This window comes from Melanerpes formicivorus, unplaced genomic scaffold (genome assembly GCF_026170545.1).
Source record: "Melanerpes formicivorus ecotype bairdi unplaced genomic scaffold, bMelFor1.0.p_v2 SCAF_2, whole genome shotgun sequence".
Lineage (NCBI taxonomy): Eukaryota > Metazoa > Chordata > Aves > Piciformes > Picidae > Melanerpes > Melanerpes formicivorus.
Genome location: NW_027142354.1, coordinates 13,544,078 through 13,563,755, shown reverse-complemented (window position 1 = coordinate 13,563,755; position 19,678 = coordinate 13,544,078). Strand labels below are relative to the sequence as shown.

The window sequence follows — 19,678 nt, the reverse complement described above, 5'->3', positions numbered from 1 at the left end:
ACATGTTGAATTCTTTATTAGAAATAAAATACAAGTGTTTTGAGTATCTTTTACATCTTGTCAAACTGTTAAAGAAATAGTCTAACAGCTCTCTTGGCTGAGTGGAGCATTTTATTCAGTATGGCAGGGGCTTTGATGTGAATCATCACCTTTAGATTCAGGCCTCATTTCCATGCATTGCCTCTATTTCACTACCTCTGAGGAGGTCTGCTGTCTTACAGTGCTCCTTCACACACACACGAACATTTCCTGGGTGGTTCTCCTTTCTTTCATGAGTTGTTTTGCTTACATTTTAATAGTATGGCTTCTTGCAGTTTGAGAGGGAGACTCTTCTGTCTTCTGGCAGAATCATTTTGCTTTCATTCTGGTTGATTCTCTACAGAGCTCCAGCATAGCTATGAGGCTTCTGTTTTGAGAAATACAGGCAGAAGACCTGTCAGTTGACCTGTGAAATCGGAGCAGAAACATGTTTTTGTTGTGTTTGACCTCTCTTAAAGGGGAAAAGCGATGACCCATTGTGTATTTTTCCAAAGTACCAAATATAAGTTGAGGATTCAAAAACAGCTCTGCAGGAACAGCAGCACCACTTTGCTTGTGAAGAAAAGGAGCAAGAACGTGCTTTGGTGGTTTTGTTTAGTTTTGAATTGCTTTAGAGCTTCATGGTGAGCTAGTCTTTGGGAACATCATGTCCTCTCTGAGGTGGGGGATATGCAGAGCCATTTAAGTTAGTAACAAAGGTGTATGGATATCAGACTAGGTATCCTGTCAACAGCTGCTGAGAGGTTTGTTCTGCTGCTTTAGCGGTGATGCAGTAAAAGGCAGAGTTCTGGGGTCACACAAGGGAGGATGAAGGAGAGGAAGAGCCTAGCTAGGATTGGTAGATCACTTGCTTCTCTCCAGACAATAAAGTTGTGAGGAAAATACGACTGAACCCAACTACATAGCTGCACAAAACTGTCATGCTTGCCTTCAAGGCTTTTCATTCAATAGTGAAGTAAAATGCACTGTTTTCTCTCCTCTGCTTTTTTTTTTCACTAGGATCAGTGGAGGTCAAATGCTGGTGACATTTGCAGACAGCAAGTCAGCTCTTCGTGTTATGGACATAGATGGTGTCAAAGTAAGACTCTCTCAAACCTATAATAGTAATTTTGTATCAAATTTCTCAAAAGTGATGGCTTAGAATGAGATAGTTGAGTTTCTAGCTAAGTCAGGTGGCTTTATGTTAAAGAAACGTAGTGCTCACAAAATCCTTAGCTTTCACAGCTGCAGAAGATTTTTATGCTGTTTTTCAACTTTGGGAGGGCAGGAGGTAACTTTCACTGGAGCTTCTAAGCAGTGCTCAGTATCTATTACCACTGCAGAATACATAAACTTGGTCATTGTTCTGGCACTTCAAGCAGCTCTTCCGAGATTGTGTAACTTTACACTGTTGCCAAAGCATCCTCACAATTGCTGTGTGGAGAATTTTTTGCTTTCTCTTAAGTGTATTAAATAAACTCCTTCTACTAAGCTGAAACAACATGATTCATTAGCTTCCATGGCAAGCTCAGCATTAGCAGTAGTGTTTGTCTTCCTATCCCTTGCTCTTCCCTCCCACACAAATACTCTACAATTCTTCACCCTCCTTATCTGTGCTGGCAAAACTGTGGGGCTGCACTGTAAACTTAGAATGGAAGTGATAGATTTAACCCTCATTCTTCTCTCTTATTCGTACTATCTATTAATTTGTATCATTTCACCAACGTGATTTATAGACAGCCCCAAACACAACTGTATGTGCATAATGTGTAATGGTGCTGGGAACCTGATTCAGGAACTTTCCAAAGTAATTTCGCTGCCAAAGCTGCTGCCTTGGATTACATCTTGCCCTAAATGTCATGGAGTGACACATGGAAGCAGCCATGGTCTTAATCTGTGTAATAATATACCTTCCATATACACCAACCAGCATATATGGGGTTTTCTCAGCAGAAAGTCTCCTTAGAGATGGCATCAGGTAGTAAATCCTTGTGTGCTTTAAAGCTCAAAGATGGAACTCTTTCACACCTTTATTGCTACTACAGTATTGTTTTGATGGTATTTTATGTTACACTTATGTCTCAAGTATTTCCCAAATGCTTCTGAGCTGTGAAACTAATTTTCTCTCAAGAGTACTGTTGCAGTCTGAGAACACGGTGATCAGAGTAGGAAGACTGCTTCCTTTTAATTTACCTTCTGAAATGAAGGTTTACTGCTATCAATTCCTGAAGCAGTTGCATAATATTCTGGCAGCACTTGCTTACTCTGTTCAGATGTTCTCATTTTGTAAAATAGCTTGGCAAAGGGGAAACAATTCTTCCTTTGCATTAGGTCAGAGACAGAACAGTGAAGATCCGGCCCAAGACCAAGGACTGGCTAAAGGGTCTTCAGGAGGAAATTGCTCGAAAACGGGACAGTATTGTCCCCATGTCCCCCACGGCAAACTCCTGTCTTCTGGAAGAAAATTTTGACTTCTCAAGTTTGGACTATGACTCAGAAGGTGAGCAGCAGGTTTCTAAGTTAAGTTGTGAGAAACTGCTTTGCTGACTTTGGTTAAACAGAGAGGATACAGTATGAGCGTTAATGATACCTTACTTCGTAATGCAGCCACATCTCTGAAAGAATTGTAACTGAAGTCATGACTCAGCCTTGTGCCTGGGCAAGGAACTGTGGCTCAGATCATCCTGTTGCTTTAGTGTTAGAATGTTAGCAAATCCAGTGTGTGGTACAGTTGTCTGTATAGAAACTGCACATGGGTTACATAAGGAGCTTGCCCAACAAATTAATTGATTGGTAGTAGAGAGAGAGAGAGAGAGGATGCATTTGTTTACTACGTCTTTGTTATCTGATACTTTCATTCAGGTGATGTAGTCGAGGATGAAGATGATTATTTAGATGATGCTTTGTGTCAACACCTAGTAGCAGATACAGCAGAAGATATGCCTGAGGGCTGTGAACGTTTCACATCCATAGATCCTTCAAACAAATCTGAACAAAACCCACAACTGCATAAAGGTAAATTATCTACATTCTTTAAACTAAAGCCTGTGGGTTTGTTGTTTGTTCTCCTTTGATTTCTGTTTTCCCATTATTTGTATTTTCATTGTAGGTCCTCTAAAGGTAAGGTTCATTTGTTTGGGAGATGTTCATGCTCAGTCTCCCTTGAGTTAGTGACTGTAACACCACCTAGGCCCTAAGGCAATACAAATAATAAAGCTTAGATCCTCCTTCTCTCTAGCCTAGGGCAAAGCAGGAATGCTGAGAAAAGCTGTTTTCCTTCAATAGTCAGGAGAAATTGAGTCCCTTTATCCATTTGATGTTGTTTGGAGCCAAAGCATAAACCAAAAAATTGTCCATTGTTTTCTTATTGATGAGGGCCAGGGGAAATCAAACCAAAGGAATCATGTTGAGGTTGGCCTTGCCCTTTGAGCAGTAACGGTGCCAGTGCAGTCAGGTGTAAGATGGACAGCCCAGGACATTGTGTTCAAATGTCTTACTTCAAAGAAGCTTACATTTACTCCTTTCCTCCTATTTTAATTGTTTATCTCTGAAGAAGTGGAGCTTCACACGACAGGTCTATTCATTCTTACAGTGCTTTATAAAGGGGATACCTTTTTATCCTGGTCACCTGGCTTGTTTGTACTCTATTGTGAAATGACTTGGTAAAGAGAAGATAAAGTTGTGAAGAGAATTCAGCAGCAAGAACTAACCAGGGCAGTGGTGGTCCTGTGTTGGGATATGATCAGGATGTGCTGTGTTGACAGGCTGGGTCACATTTTAAACACTTCACCTTGACAGAAGTAATTTAGTAGCTGTCTTTCCACACTCTCTCAGAAGTGCTTTGTCTTCTGACATAAAAGAAAGACTTTAATACCTTCAAAGGTTGAGTCAGAAGTAAGAGTTCAAAAAGATTAAATAAAATTCCTGAGCTTACACAGACAGATTTTCCAAACAGTCAAAGTGATAAGACAGCTTTCTTGCCCACCTTGAGTCATAGGCTGGGTGCAGTGTGGCCAGACCCAGAAGCCTAGCACTGAGCCAAGGAGTAATCTGTCGTTACTAAATACTGTGAAGCCAATCACTTTGTATTACAGGATGCCTTGCTCTCCAGACACCTCTGGCCTCCTGTGTGATGATTCGTTAAGGTGGAGAGAATTGCACTGATTCTTTTCACCTACATTAATTTTTTTTTTTCAAAAAGAAACCCCCCAAAGTAAATGGAGATTATAAAGTATAGTTTGAAGGAGGTCAAGGTGGTGTCATGATCTCACACAACTCAAAGTATTATATATTCAATCCATCTTGAAAGTCTCTGCAATTTCAGATGCCTCCCTAAGCTTTCAATTCTGCCTGAGTAACTCCTAATGAAAGGTAAGATGATTGTATAGCTGGTGTTACACACAGGTGGAGGTGACAGGCATAGCAGTGTCTGTGTATGTTTCTGAGGGCAGAGAAGGGCATAGCCTCATCAAACTCATGTCCCTGGGAGCCATTGCCTAACACCAATAGCCTTTTAGGGGAAGAGATGGAGTGGTGGTGGTAGGTTTTTGTGTTGTGTCCATCATTATTGCCAGAATTGCAGGCCATGCATGTAGGCACCTGCATGACTCCTTGGATCCTGCTGATGAGCCCCTTTCTGCAGCTTGAAAGTATTGAAAGTGCAGGGAAATTGAAAGTGACTTAGGCAGATCACAGGCTGTGTCTCTGGGGCTGCCATCCACTGCTGAGTGGGAGCAGGAAGATGTGAGGCAGCTGAGTATTCCCCACAGAGCACAGCTTTCTGAAAAACAGGAACTTGTGCAAAAATGCCTGAAGAATGAGAGACTGCTGCTACACAATTTCTTCACCATCCTCTGCAAACCACAAAACTAAACCCAGTGGATTTTGGAGCCCTAAAACCCAGAGCTGCATGGCTTGGCAGCCATGTTGAGGTGGGAGGACTGAAGAGAAAGCCCCAACTTCAGCAGACTGGGAGACTAAAGCAATTCTTATTTACTGTCAGAGAGGCTTGGATGGGATAAAAGACTGTAATAGCTGAGTCAAGCAAGGTGCAGCCAAAGGCTGGTAGATTGAGGCAGGTGTACCTGTTAGGAGATCTTGCTGGAAAGCAGAGATGTGATGAGTGAGCCATTCAGAGAGACTTTGCTCTGGTATAAAACCAGTTCTTCTCTGCAAGCTGTGTGACCCTCAGAGGAAATTCCTGTGTTCAGGAAAGAAGAACAAGGGATTGACGACAACTGGCCTCCTCATTGCTGCCATGACACAGTTTGAATAAGACCAAGTTGATGCCAAGTCTGGCAGTGAAGAGCTCAGTATCTGACGAAGTGCCTGGTAACACTGAAATCCAAGGCAGGCAGTCTTTGTGCTGGCACAAACAGTGCACAAATGCTGGAAAAACAGAGAGAAGTGTTTGACAAAAGGATTCGTGTTTTCTGGAGTGTGAGTGGGGAGACGTTCATGGAGAGCAGTGTACTGTGAAAGGAGCCATGTCACATTGCTGAGATACCTGTCTGAGGCTTGCCATTCATAATCTCTTCACTCCTGATCTCACGCTGTGGGGGTCTCATACAGCTCCTCTCTGCATTCTCCCCAGATGATACCTGCCTGGCTGATTTGAAGCAGGAGCTGGAGGCAAGCGAGGACTGCCAGCACCGGACTCCAAGCAGGTCTCTATCCATTCCTACCAGGCCCCGGCCACTTCAGCCGCCACAGAGACCTCCCCCTCCTGGTGAGTTCAACTGTCTTCAGAGCCGTGCTGGCCCCAGCTGAGCAGTTTTGCCTGCCTTTTCTGGGTGAGCAAGTAAATACCTAGCTCTGAAATGTCAGGCTGTTGGGGGACTCAAACTTGCTTCCCAGTCTGTTTCAGCCTGACTGTGGCTGCAGTTAGCAGCAGGGGAAGGTAGTCTTTAGGATGACAGATACTCCACAGAGCAATGCCTTCAGTGAGGCTGGAATGGCCCACATGCTTCCCACTAACTCATCACTCAGGGCAGCGAGTTGACCAGCCACTTTGTGGCAATAAAAATACATATCGGTATTTACGCCTACTAACTTCCAAAGTCACCGAGTGCTTTCTTACAGGTTGGTTGGTTTGTTTTTCTGGTATAACTAGAATCTTTCTTTTAAAAAGAATTGACAAAATACTTGTTCTGGTCAACATATTGCCCTTTCCTACTTTGCAAGCAATTCTTCCTTGCTTTTGTGTTTATGAAAGAAGCACAACGTGGCTTATGATTTTCAGGGAGGTGCAAAGGGGAAGCAATGCTTTTTACCAGAGCTCTGAGGTGTCATCAGTGTTATGCTTCCTTCTGTCTTTGTGGCTGCTTCTGGATGAATGCTGATTGCTAGATGAGCATAGTCACTTTTTCCTTCTAGGTGATGCAAGCTATAAATCACATTTTTCTTGCAGCCCAAAAGTCTCTATGTGTATTCACTAGTCTTAAAGTACAGGTTCTGTCAGAATTGCAGCTGAAAGATGAGTGCTTCAGGATAGTTCTCATTCATTTCTGAGTCAGTTGCACAGAAGTGACAACACTGGTATCTCTATTTCTCTGCCTGGAATGCAATATTAATGCTCAGCCAAGATGATTAAATTAATTAAATGAAAGCAAGACTAACTAGGAAATTGCTTCCTGATGCAGTTCAGGATTTCAGCATTTTATTCTGTGTTGAGAGTAATTTTTTCATCTTAGATTAGACCAGCTAAGACCATCACTCCTCTTAAAACTGTCTTGTTCTTGGCATTCAGGCAGAGGGACTCAAGGTTCATTTTGTCCTACAGATCTTGCCTACTATGTCTGCCTTTGGAGAGGCAAGGAAAGGGACAATGTCTCTTCTATTTTTCTTTTATTTTTCAAAGCACGTTGGTTTTTCTGCATTGCAGATAATGTAAGTGTAAAAAGATGGTTTTATTACTTTTTCAGCTGGAACATCAGGCAAAAAGTCTCCCTCAGATGGTTCCCTCTCTCCAGGAAGCCACTCCAACTGCTCCATCTTGGCAATGGCAAAGCTGCTACCTGGAGCCCCTCAGCAGCCAGTGAGTTCTGCCACTCAACAGGGCCACTTAGCACTGTCCTGTTCTCCCCCACCGACATAGACCCTCGTAGACACAGAGCATCATGTATACAAGGAAGGAAGTCCATTACATGCCTGAGCTGGAAAAGCTAAGATGAGCTTCTTGTGCTGTAATACTATCCTGTAGGACTGCTAGACCCTGCAAGTGTTACTGAATTGCTGGGGATGGCTAAGGGCCTAGCTGTGGCAGTAAGCCATCAGCCATCTGTCAGCTGGTAACACAGAGGTAGCATCAGCCAGAAGATTCCCCACCATTTCTGTAGTATTTATAGACTGCTGAATAGCCACTGGCAGAACCAGAACTTTACAGGGGTGTGAGCTTAGCTGTAAGATTACAGGTGTACAAGAGAAAAACAGGATGACTCATTGTCCTGTTTCTTTTAAAGCCTAAAGTCCGGACTGGAATAAGTAAACCTTACAATGTCAAGCAGATCAAAACCACCACGGCTGAGGAAGCAGAAGAAGCTATTAGATGTCTCATGGAAGCTAAAGGAGGTGAGCACAGCTCTCTAACTGACTTCTAAAAATCTTTAAAGAAAGAAAACTGTAGGTGTATCCACCTGTCCCATCATGACCCCGATGCACATATTTCTCAGAAGCTTACCCTGAATGTGTGCATTCCTGCAAGACTGAGCTTTGTGTTCTGTCAGTTTTGATAATACTAAACTTTTCCTTCATGATGACTCAAGTTGTATATTTTGTTTTAGAATCTGTTACTAGGAGCATCTTGGGTTATTTATGTCCAGATTTAGTCTGAAAAAGTAAGAGATGGTATTTTCCTAAACTGATGGTGCCTGTGTTAGCTCAGAGTTGCATAAAGGATATTTGCTGCTCTATTTAGCACATGGTCACTATTCCAGGCAGGACTAGAGAGCAAATATGGCTATTGGAGAAATGACCTGGATTCTTTTCACATCTGGACAGCAGCTGTAGTTATAACCTAGATAGAAGCTTGCACCACTTTGGATTGAATAGCTAAGGCTAAAAGGCTACGCTGTACAGGCTGTCTGTGTAATCCCTGGAGCAGGCAGCAAGGGCACGTTAGGCAGGAAACAACCTCGGGTATTGAAACTTAGGCAGTGTGAATATACCCTGTAGGGCTGCAAGTTTTCTGCTGGTGCTGTATGAATGAACAAGAATGCAGTATGACCCTGAGACAGCTACCTCAGTTTGCCATGCCCTCAGGTTTAGAAGAACATCCCTTCTCATTTGTAAACAGACTAAATGCAGTTTGGAATAATCCAGTTTTATTAGAAATATCATAAAGGTATCTTGATGTTTGTTCCTTAGAGTGCTGTACCTTTGTTTTTTAAGTCAGATTTATTCTCCATTAATTTTGAATTTCAAATGAAGCATCCCACCCTGTGTCAGTAAGGAAACTATTCTGGTCAGCAGCACTTTCCATCCCTTGTGCTATACAGGCAGCTGGCATTTACAGTTCTTCCCAAAGTACATGGCACACTTGGCATCATTATCTTGATTATCTAGATAAGGAAACCAGGGCAAAGTATCACAGTATCACAGTATCACTTAGGTTGGAAAGGACCTCGAGGATCATCGAGTCCAACCTATCAACACAGACCCCATGACTAGACCATGGCACCAAGTGCCACGTCCAATCTCCTCTTGAACGCCTCCAGGGTCGATGACTCAACCACCTCCCTGGGCAACCCGTTCCAATGCCGAATGACTCGCTGGGTGAAGAACCTCCTCCTCACCTCGAGTCTAAACCTCCCCTGGCGCAGCGTGAGACTGTGTCCTCTTGTTCTGGTGCTGGTTGCCTGGGAGAAGAGACCAACCCCCTCCCGGCCACAACCACCCCTCAGGTAGTTGTAGAGGGCAATGAGGTCACCCCTGAGCCTCCTCTTCTCCAGGCTAAACAATCCCAGCTCCCTCAGCCTCTCCTCATAGGGCTTGTGTTCAAGGCCTCTCACCAGCCTTGTTGCCCTTCTCTGGACACGCTCAAGTGTTTCGATGTCCTTCTTAAACTGAGGGGCCCAGAACTGGACACAGTACTCAAGGTGCGGCCTAACCAAAGCAGAGTACAGGGGCACTATGACCTCCCTGCTCCTGCTGGCCACACTATTCCTAATGCAGGCCAGGATGCTATTTGCCCTCCTGGCCACTTGGGCACACTGCTGGCTCATATTCAGGTGGCTGTCGATCAGCACACCCAGGTCCCTCTCTGTTTGGGAGCTCTCCAGCCACTCCGACCCCAGCCTGTAGCTCTGCATGGGATTGCCATGGCCAAAGTGCAGCACTCGGCACTTGGACTTGTTGAATGCCATCCCATTGGACTCTGCCCATCTGTCCAGTTGGTCGAGGTCCCTCTGCAGAGCCTTTCTACCCTCTAACTGACTAACATCTGCCCCTAAAGTGAGACTCAGGACTTGAGCCCCCACAAGTGTTTTATCCTCTTGGCCAAATGGTGGCAGAGCACTGCTGGTTTGGCATTGTTTCAGATGGGAGCTTTCTCTATCTGCCTCTTACAAATGTGATAGGATTGCAAAAGGTCTGTGGCTGTTCCTGCCTAGCTGGGGCATGTTCCCTGTAGGCCTGCACATTTTGGGAAACACCACTGTGAAAGAAACTATCTTGAAGCTGCTTTCTGATCCAGCCAAGACACTAATTTGTTTTTGCTTTTCAGGACTACAGGAAGATGCAGTAAACCCTGCTCCAGCTAGGAACCAAATGGTCACCAAACCTGACCCTCTTCCCACCATCACAAAGTCAGCATCACTTCAAGGGTCACAGGCAGGAGCAGTGCTTGTGCCCCATCGCCCACCACCCAAAGTTCCAACCCCGAAGAAGCCTGTACCTGTGCAAAGGACTGGAGTCAAGGCAGAAAATGTAAGATAGCTGCAGCAAAGTGCATTCAGCCTCCATTATACAGTGTGAATGATGGCAAGAGGCATGGACTGTTAAACAAAACAGTTCAACTGTTAGACAAAGTCCTGTCATTTAAAGTTCTTAGCCAGCAGCCATGAAAATGATTTGGGGAATTGTATCACCATGGCATAAAAACATACTAGGAGATCAGAAAGGAAAGAGAGCCTTCAGTTTCTTACTCAGCCATATTCAGCTTTTCTAGTTCTCAGTCCATTCTCCCAGATTTTGTAACTTCTGGCTTGTCTAAAAGTTGTCAGCATTTAAGACTCATCCCTTCTTTATTAGTACTTACTTTTGACCACATGTTGAGTGGTCTGCTTTGTGTTGATTTGAGGCAGCTTGTCGGTATGCTGTTCTATAACCTCTTCAGAAACAGTAACTTTTCTCACATACCTTATAATAAGATTCAGCCTTTCACTTTAGATTCTGGATCAAGAGTTCAGGTTCTTAAAAATACAAACCTGTAGGTGTTGGGGGTTTTAATCTGTCAGATGTCTACAATAGAGGTAACTAGCTACTCACCTCTAGAGCTGCTAAAATAAGTTTTTAACGGTGAAAGCAATTGAAGTACAGAAGAGAGACAAATAAAACTTTTCTATTCTTCCTTAGAACAGAACATCCTAGCAGAGGTTCTGTCAAAGTTGTTAGGACTCTAGCCTTGCGTTCCTTTGTAAAGGCAGTCTCCACTTCTCTACTGTGGACTTTGTGCAAGGAACAGTCTGTTTATGTTATAGTCATTCCCAGGGCACCCCTGAAAGGTGCTGTGAGGGGCTGCTATTTTGGTGTTAGTTATATGAAATCTCCTGCAGGAATATCTCTCTTTGACTTATATTCCTCTGAGTGAATTCAGATGGGAATTGTGTACTTCAAAACCTGTTCCCAGTCCATCTCTATCGTGAAAAAAGCACACAGTCAAATGCAGGCAGCTTAGCAGCAACATATAGACAAAGTGGCAGGGGATGTATCCATCATGAAACATTGACTGTTTTGACTGCATTAAGAGGCTTTTATTCAGTCACACTGAGAGTAAGAAATCTGCAGCAGCCCCTGCCTTCTTGGTCTGAGCTGGGCCCCTGTTACTTTATAGACGGTGACTGTATGCTAGGTTGTACTTGAATTTACTTACAGCTTCAGTTCCTACCATCAGTGAAATGTGACAGAGTCATTAATGAATTTCTTGGGTTAACTTAGGCTAATTATCCTTCAGCCTCAGAACATACCCAAAGGCATGGGCTAATGGCCCCATTAATTTAGCCCTCTCTGTGCGTGCTTGCTTAAATCATACTAGCTGGCAGAGAGATGTTGCAGATAACTAACTCTTAGCTGTGATAATTTGTCCCAGAGCAAAATCCTGACATGATGTTCAGAAACAAATGTATTTCTTATTCAGGAAGCAAACAGGCTGTGGGATCCTTGTCTGAGGATAGCACTCTGTAAATGAACATCATGTGTGAGAACAGAACCAAGCAGGTACAGTCTGAGTGTGCTGTCAAGCCTTCTCCAAGGTTTTTTCTTCCAGTGCTGTGACCTTTCTGCTGTAAAGCCATCAGTAAGACTTGCACTAGTAGTGACTCAGAATTTAAGGACCCTTTTTGTTCCTAAATTTCTTGTTCCTTCCCACCCTTAGGCTATGAATACAGAAGAGCAGTTTGACCAACAGTCTCCTTTTGGCTTGCCAGAGCCCGGTGTAGAAGCTGGAGCTATTCTTAGTCCAACCAAGATTACTCCAGTCCCTAAACCCAGAACAGCGCAACCTGGGAAGCCTCAAGAGGGCAGAGGGAGCAGTGAAAGGCAGCCTCCCTCAGCAAGCACAGCTGAGGCAATTGCACTTCCTCCCCTGAATGTCTCCTTTGCCCCAAAGGTGCCACCACGAAGAAAGAAGTCAGCTCCTGCAGCTCTTCATCTGCAAGTTCTCCAGAGCAGTGACAACCCACTTTTTAGTGGGTTAATGTTCAATTCCAACAACAACAATCCTAGGTTTTGCCCCCAGACTCAGGATGCTCACATCCCCATGCAGTCTGCTTTCTCTGCTCCTACATCCTCTGCCAGCCCAGAAAACAACACAGCTAAGCAGTTGGCACCAAATGCTGCAGAACTGATGGCTAACCTTCATGGCCTTCCTGTACCAGAGGGCCAGTGTCCACAACTCTCCAGCATCAGCTCCCTTCCAGAGAAAACCAATCTTTTGGACCTGGACATGAATTCTTCCTCCCCTCTTTCCATACAGGCAGCATCAGCTGCTTCTCCAGCACATGCTCCAGAGAATTTACAACACCCCAGCTTGAAAGATTTCAGTCACTGGGTTACATTTAGTGACGACGAAGACAGCAGTGCGCTGTCAGAAGGGCTCGACAAACTGCTTGTCGTAGAGCAGAACAAAAACACCTCGAAGACAAAGACTGATTTAGAACTGTAACATTGTGTCCCCTTAATGTTCCTACAAAAAGAATAATTATGATGCAAAATAAATCTTTTGCAGAAACATCTTTATTTAAACAAATAGATTGTGTGTCCATGCTACATTTCATGTTTAAAGACACTGCCCCTGGAGGGAAGTGCATAGAGCATGTCCAACCTAACATCTATATCTACTGCTTGTCTGACAAGTCCTCTACTCTTAAGTTATTTCTTTTCATTAATCCATCTTAAGATGTTTTATTTCATTTCAGGTAAAAATCATATGTAAGAACATGTAATGATGTATGGGGGGGAGGGGGGGAAAGGTGTTAAAAACATTTTCCTGTGAAATTTATACATTAATTAAATTCTGTCACTTGGAATAAAGCACCCTGACCTTGAAGAGTTAGACTGCTGCAGTTATTCTGGGACAAGCATCCAAAAGGGGGATATAAACCAGTATAATTACAGCAGTAACACTGGTCTTGTTCTGCTATTCAGCTTTTCTTGTGGAAACAAAGCTCAGACAGCATCTTCTTGTAGGTTTTAGGTAGCTGCCATGTTAGCAGGCCCTAGTACTTACCCTGTTAAACTCATTCCTGCATTAAAAGTAAAATGAAAGGTGTGTCTTCTGGGGCTGTAGAGCCTGTGTGTGCTAGAGGCTGTGGCATCCCCACATTAGTAAGAAATGCCAGGTTTTAGTTCAGACAAGGCAAGTAAACCCCCATATTACAACAGAGGTTCTTAAGTGTTATGCTGTAATAACATGCCTCAGCTAGTCTAAAAGGAGCAGCCTCTTAAAATACTGCTCCAGCCTATGAGAGCAAAGGCTCTAGTTGGTTTTCTACCACAGTTCTTTACAATGACAGCCCCTTTCTGAAGAAACACTACAGTCTGCTTCGGTACTTTCTGTCAGAGACGGTGAAAATAGGGTGAGCAGTTGAGCCTTGCTGATGACACAGGTCATTAGCATATGAATGCCTTATGCTAAAGGCAGTGTCCTCCCTACTCTAGTCATGAGTTCTGTGGTGACAGGTTGGACTCGATGAGGTCTCTTCCAACCTTAGTGATACTGAATACAGTTTAAGAATTCAGTAGCATCCCTGCCCTCATGCTGCTGATTTGTAAGAAAATGCCATGTCTTCTGTTTCCACAGGACAGATGAGCAAAGAGCAACAGACTGTTACGTCCTGAAAGTATCACAGTGTTTCAGAGGTTGGAAGGGACCTCAAGAGATCATCAGGTCCAACCCCCTGCCAAAGCGGGATCACTTAGGATAGTCTGCACAGGAATGCATCCAGGTGGGTTTTGAAAGTCTCCAGAGAAGGGGACTCCACAACCTCCCTGGGCAGCCTGTTCCAGTGCTCTGTCATCCTCACTGTAAAGAAGTTTCTCCTCATGTTGAGGTGAATTCTTCTGTGTTCAAGTTTAAACCCACTGTCAGTATTCCACCAGTGTTTCAGGGCACTTAGCACAGTGGGCTGACTCGTGAAGTATTGCTGCTTAGCTCAGAAGCAGACTTCATCCTTATAATGACATCATCCCTCCTTTATTAGCAAGCCAGCAAGTCATGCTTCTCAGCATGGTGCTTAATGTGTCTGTTGCCTTCCCTAGCTTCACAGGCTTTTGCCTGGCCTGCGCAGTAAAACTGCAGATGCCATTTGTTCAAAGCAGGCAGTTACAAATTACAAACAGATTGCAGCTTGCCACAGTAACTCATTAAGAGCAGCACCAAGAAAAAAGCGTTTTTAAAAAGTTGGTGAAGCTGAATAAAACTCCCAAACCCTCATTTTCAGGTCTATTTTGCAGAAAAGATGTTTTTAAAACGCTTCCAAGTTGTTTGAGGTTTTATTCCCCTTAAAATTCATTGGCTTGCTCTCAGCTTCTTGAAAACTGGGAGTGCAGCCATTTTCTTACGTGAAAGGCTTACCTGTTTCAATGGCACTGCCGCCGCATTTTGAACTTAAGATGTCCTGTAAGAGAGGATGCTGCCCTCATCTGGGCACCTGCCATCCTCCTCTGCTCCCTAAAAAACCCAAATAATCCCCAGAACCTTCAAAGACCAAACCAACACAAACCCAGTGCCAAGCTTCGTAGGGGAGTGTCGGTTTAGTGTGGTAGCAGCCTGGTGACGCTGAAGCCAGAGAGTTGTCTCCCTACAAGATGACAGAGACCCTCAGCCTCTTCATCTTCCTCTTCAAAAAATTACAGTGAATATTTATAGGCACATTTCAGTATAGAACATCAAGAGCAGTAAAAAGAGTCCCTTATATGACCATATCCAACATTTCCTGCAAAGATAATTAACAGCTCTAGGACAGCTAATTTACATGTTAATGAAAGTGTTGGCAGGAAAGCCAATTAAAGTGGATTTATACAAGTTAAATAAAATCTGCTTTATTACTCTCCTTGATTATGAGAAGTGTCTGGCCTTTAGCATTATATCTGATGTCTATGCATGTGGCAAGCTGCCCACTGAAGTATGAATCCTCGCAGCCAGCCGGTTTATGCTATCAGTGGCAGCATACACTCGCAGCAAATCGAGGGAAAGGAAGGGAGAGTCCAGCAGAAAGGGTTACAGCAAAGAATCTCCTATCCCAATGTATTATAGTATTTATAGTATTATAGTATTTACCAGACCCATTTCATAGAGCGGTCAGCTGCCTCCCTGGTGCCCAAGTAAAAGATGTTGTAGATAGAATTCCCAACCTCGTGAGTCCTTCGGACTACTACCCACTGCTGGTCTTTCAGGTGGGCAGTGACGATGTAACAATGAGAGGCTCACAATCTATTAAGAAAGACTTCAGAACCTTAGGGCAAATGCTAAAGGGATCAGGGGCTCAAGTCGTGTTCTCTGCCATCCCTCTAATGTCAGCAATGGATGAGGACACACTGAGGAAGGGCCGACAGATCAATTCATGGCTCAGGGGCTGGTGCCATCGACAGGGCTTTGGGTTCCACAATCATGGACTGGTTTTCAAGGCACCTGAGCTGAAAACAACTCATGGGACACACTTGTCCCAGAGTGGAATAAGAATCCTGGGGCAGGAATTGGCAGGGCTCATTGATAGGGCTTTAAACTAGATTTGAAGGGGGAAGGGGTTAATAGTCTCCTGCTGGCTGGTGACAAACAGAGGGGCAGCTCACCAGCAGGAGAGAGAAGGAGAGCTGGTAAGGGCTCTCAACTTGCTACCCTGAGGCAAGCCACGAATGATCCACCAGGACATTCTGTGGAAACCGAGGGGATTTGGCACAAGAGGAGGACAGGGCCAGCCCAGCTGAAGTGCTTCTATGCGAATGCGCGCAGCTTGGGCAACAAACAGGATGAGTTAAGGGCCACTGTGCTGCTGGGATGCCACGACATAGTGGCTGTTACTGAAACTTGGTGGGATGAATCCCATGACTGGGATGTAGGCATAGATGGGTATAAACTCTTTAGGAAGGATAGGCAGGGAAGGAGAGGAGGAGGTGTTGCCCTCTATGTCAATAGCCAGTTGGAATCAGTGGAGCTCCAACTGGGGAGGGATGATAAGCTAGTTGAGAGTGTATGGGTCAAAATTAAAGGCAGGACAGGGGAAGAAGATATTACTGTGGGGGTCTCCTACAGGCCACCTGACCAGCAGATCCAAGCAGATGAGGCCCTCCATAGGCAAATAGAAGCAGCTTCCAGGTCACAAGCCCTGGTCCTCATGGGTGATTTCAACCACCCGGACATCTGCTGGAGGGACAACACAGCAAGGCACCAGCAATCCAGGATGTTCCTGGACTGCATAGAAGACAACTTCCTCCTCCAAATGGTGGAGGAACCAACAAGAAATGGTGCTATGCTGGACCTTGTTCTCACCAACAGGGAAGGGCTGGTAAGCAATGTGAGGCTCATAGACGGCCTTGGCTGCAGTGACCATGAAGCAGTTGAATTTAACATCCTCAGGGCAATCAGGAGGAAGTATTCCAAGCTCATGACCCTAGACTTTAGGCATGCAGATTTTGATCGCTTCAGGGATCTGCTAGCCAAAGTGTCATGGGACAAAGCCCTGGAGGGAAGAGGGACCCAGGACAGCTGGTCAGTATTCAAGGACCACCTCCTCTGTGTCCAGGAGCTCTGTGTACCAACAAAGAGAAAAGCAGGTAAGAATGCTAGGAGGCCTGCCTGGATGGGCAAGGAGCTACTGGACACACTATTACTTAAAAGGAAACTCTACAGGAAGTGGAGAGAAGGACAGGTAGAACAGGGGGAATACAAGGAAGCTGCCCGAGCAGCAAGAGTCCTGGTCAGGAAAGCCAAAGCAGAGTTTGAGTTGAATCTAGCCAGGGAGATTAAAGGGAATACTAAGAACTTTTACAGGTATATTAATGGGAAGAAGAAGACTAGGGAAGGTGTGGGCCCCCTCAGAAAAGAAAATGGTGACATGGTCACCTGTGATGAGGAAAAGGCTGAGGTACTTAATAACTTCTTTACCTCAGTCTTCACTGCAAGGGCCTCTAGCCACACTCCTGATGTTATGGAAGTCAAAGCCAGGGACAGGGAGGAAGAACTGCCCATTGTAAGTGCAGATCAGGTTCGTGATCATCTGAAGAACCTGAAAGTGTTCAAGTCCATGGGACCCGACGGGTTACACCCACGGGTGCTGAGAGAACTGGCAGATGAGGTTGCTAAACCCCTCTCTATTATATTTCAAAAGTCCTGGCAGTCTGGTGAAGTCCCCACAGACTGGAAAAGGGGAAACATTGCCCCCATCTTCAAAAAGGGCAAGAAGGAGGAACCAGGGAACTACAGGCCAGTCAGTCTCACCTCTGTGCCTGGAAAGATCATGGAACAGATCCTCCTGGAGTCACTACTCGCTCAAAAGAATAGTGAAGAGGTGATTGGGAACAGTCAGCATGGCTTTGCCAAGGGCAAATCCTGCCTGACCAACCTGGTGGCCTTCTATGAGCAGGTGACAAAATTAATAGATGAGGGGCGAGCAACTGATGTCATTTACCTGGACCTGAGCAAAGCCTTCGACACTGTCCCGCACCACATCCTGGTCTCCAAACTGGTGACACATGGGTTTGATTGGTGGACCACTAGATGGATAAGGAACTGGCTTGATGGCCGCACCCAAAGAGTGGCTGTCAATGGCTCCATGTCCCAGTGGAGGCCAGTGACAAGTGGAGTCCCTCAGGGATCAGTCCTGGGACCTATCTTATTCAACATCTTTGTGGGGGACATGGACAGTGGCATTGAGTGCACCCTCAGCAAGTTTGCTGATGACACCAAGCTGTGTGGTGCAGCAGACACGCTGGAGGGAAGGGAGGCCATCCAGAGGGACCTTGACAGGCTGGAGAGGTGGGCACAGGCCAACCTCATGAAGTTCAATAAGAGCAAGTGCAGGGTCCTGCATCTGGGTCGAGGCAATCCCAGGCACAAATACAGGCTGGGCAGTGACTGGCTGGAGGATAGCCCTGAGGAGAGAGACTTGGGGGTGCTGGTGGACAAAAAGCTCAACATGAGCTCTCAGTGTGCACTTGCAGCCCGCAAAGCCAATCAGATCCTGGGCTGCATCAGGAGAAGTGTGGCTAGCAGGTCGAGGGAGGTGAGCCTCCCCCTCTACTCAGCCCTGGTGAGACCCCACCTGGAGTACTGTGTCCAGTTCTGGAGCCCCTATTACAAGAGGGATGTGGAGGTGCTGGAACGTGTCCAGAGAAGGGCCACGAGGATGATCAGAGGGCTGGAGCACCTCTCCTATGAGGACAGACTGAAGGAGTTGGGGCTGTTCAGTCTGCAGAAGAGAAGGCTCCGAGGTGACCTAATTGTCGCCTTCCAGTATCTGAAGGGGGCCTACAGGAAGGCAGGGGAAGGACTTCTCAGGATCTCAGGTAGTGATAGGACTAGGGGGAATGGAATGAAGCTGGAGGTGGGGAGATTCAGGCTGGATGTGAGGAGGAGGTTCTTCACCATGAGAGTGGTGAAACCCTGGAATGGGTTGTCCAGGGAGGTGGTCGAGGCCCCGTCCCTGGGGGTGTTTAAGAGCAGGCTGGATGAGGCTCTGTCCAGCCTGATCTAGTGTGGGGTGTCCCTGCCCATGGCAGGGGGGTTGGAACTAGATGATCCTTGTGGTCCCTTCCAACCCTGAATGAAACTATGAAACTATGAAACTATTATCTTCCACACTGGTGCCCAACACCCCAGTCAAGTGGTTTTTCAGAGACAGGTGCTTGCAACCACAGGTTCCAGCTCAGGAGAGGCTAATTAGGGCCAGACTTGCTCTGCATTTAGGAAACCACTACTGAAAACTCAGATTGCAGAAGGTGGCAACCTTGTTCCCCCATTCAGGATTAAGCAAGGCCCCACCACAATCTGAAAAGAGGCCAAGTTACCTGAACCATCATTACCTGACATCCACAACTTAGGGGACCCACAGCACAGGTCTGTTCTCAGCTCGGCTACCCTGCATTAGGCCTGCATTAGGAATAGTGTGGCCAGCAGGAGCAGGGAAGTCATTGTGCCCCTGTACTCTGCATTGGTTAGGCCACACCTTGAGTACTGTGTCCAGTTCTGGGCCCCTCAGTTTAAGAAGGACATCAAAACACTTGAACGTGTCCAGAGAAGGGCAACAAGGCTGGTGAGAGGTCTTGAGCACAAGCCCTATGAGGAGAGGCTGAGGGAGCTGGGATTGTTTAGCCTGGAGAAGAGGAGGCTCAGGGGTGACCTCATTGCCTTCTACAACTACCTGAGGGGTGGTTGTGGCCAGGAGGGGGTTGGTCTCTTCTCCCAGGCAACCAACACCAGAACAAGGGGACACAGTCTCAAGCTGCACCAGGGGAGGTTTAGGCTCAAGGTGAGGAGGAAGTTCTTCACCGAGCGAGTCATTCGTCATTGGAACAGGTTGCCCAGGGAGGTGGTGGAGTCACCATCCCTGGAGGTGTTCAAGAGGAGACTGGATGTGGCACTTGGTGCCATGGTCTAGTCATGAGGTCTGTGTTGATAGGTTGGACTCGATGATCCTCGAGGTCCTTTCCAACCTAAGTTATACTGTGATACTGTGATACCCATCTTTTTGGGACATTATCAATAGCAACCAATAGCCTCAGTGATAGCTAACAGTCTTGAGGGCTTTATAATCTCTGCTAGGCAGCAGCTATCTCATGACATCTTTCATGCTGTGAACCCAGCACTTGGAAATTTTAAAAACTGTGGACACTGGCTGTGAAGCCAGGTGTGAATGGTTTGCCAGATGGAAGTATATAAGCATCTGTATGCTTATTTAATGTGAAAGACTTTGGCAAGAGACTTAGCACCATGTAAGCTTGCCCAAGA

General features: G+C 45.6%; 1 protein-coding gene across 1 annotated transcript in view; it reads left to right on the top strand.

The window, feature by feature from the left end:
• Positions 1-12,961, top strand: part of SYNJ2 (synaptojanin 2) — a 70,645-nt gene extending 57,684 nt beyond the window's left edge. The window contains exons 20-27 of the mRNA XM_068151252.1: positions 1,039-1,117; positions 2,350-2,518; positions 2,881-3,033; positions 5,612-5,746; positions 6,942-7,054; positions 7,479-7,587; positions 9,740-9,942; positions 11,609-12,961. Coding sequence (XP_068007353.1) covers positions 1,039-1,117; positions 2,350-2,518; positions 2,881-3,033; positions 5,612-5,746; positions 6,942-7,054; positions 7,479-7,587; positions 9,740-9,942; positions 11,609-12,397 — 1,750 coding nt within the window. The 3' untranslated portion in view covers positions 12,398-12,961. The remainder of the gene's footprint in view (positions 1-1,038; positions 1,118-2,349; positions 2,519-2,880; positions 3,034-5,611; positions 5,747-6,941; positions 7,055-7,478; positions 7,588-9,739; positions 9,943-11,608) is intronic.
• Positions 12,962-19,678: the final 6,717 nt, after the last annotated feature.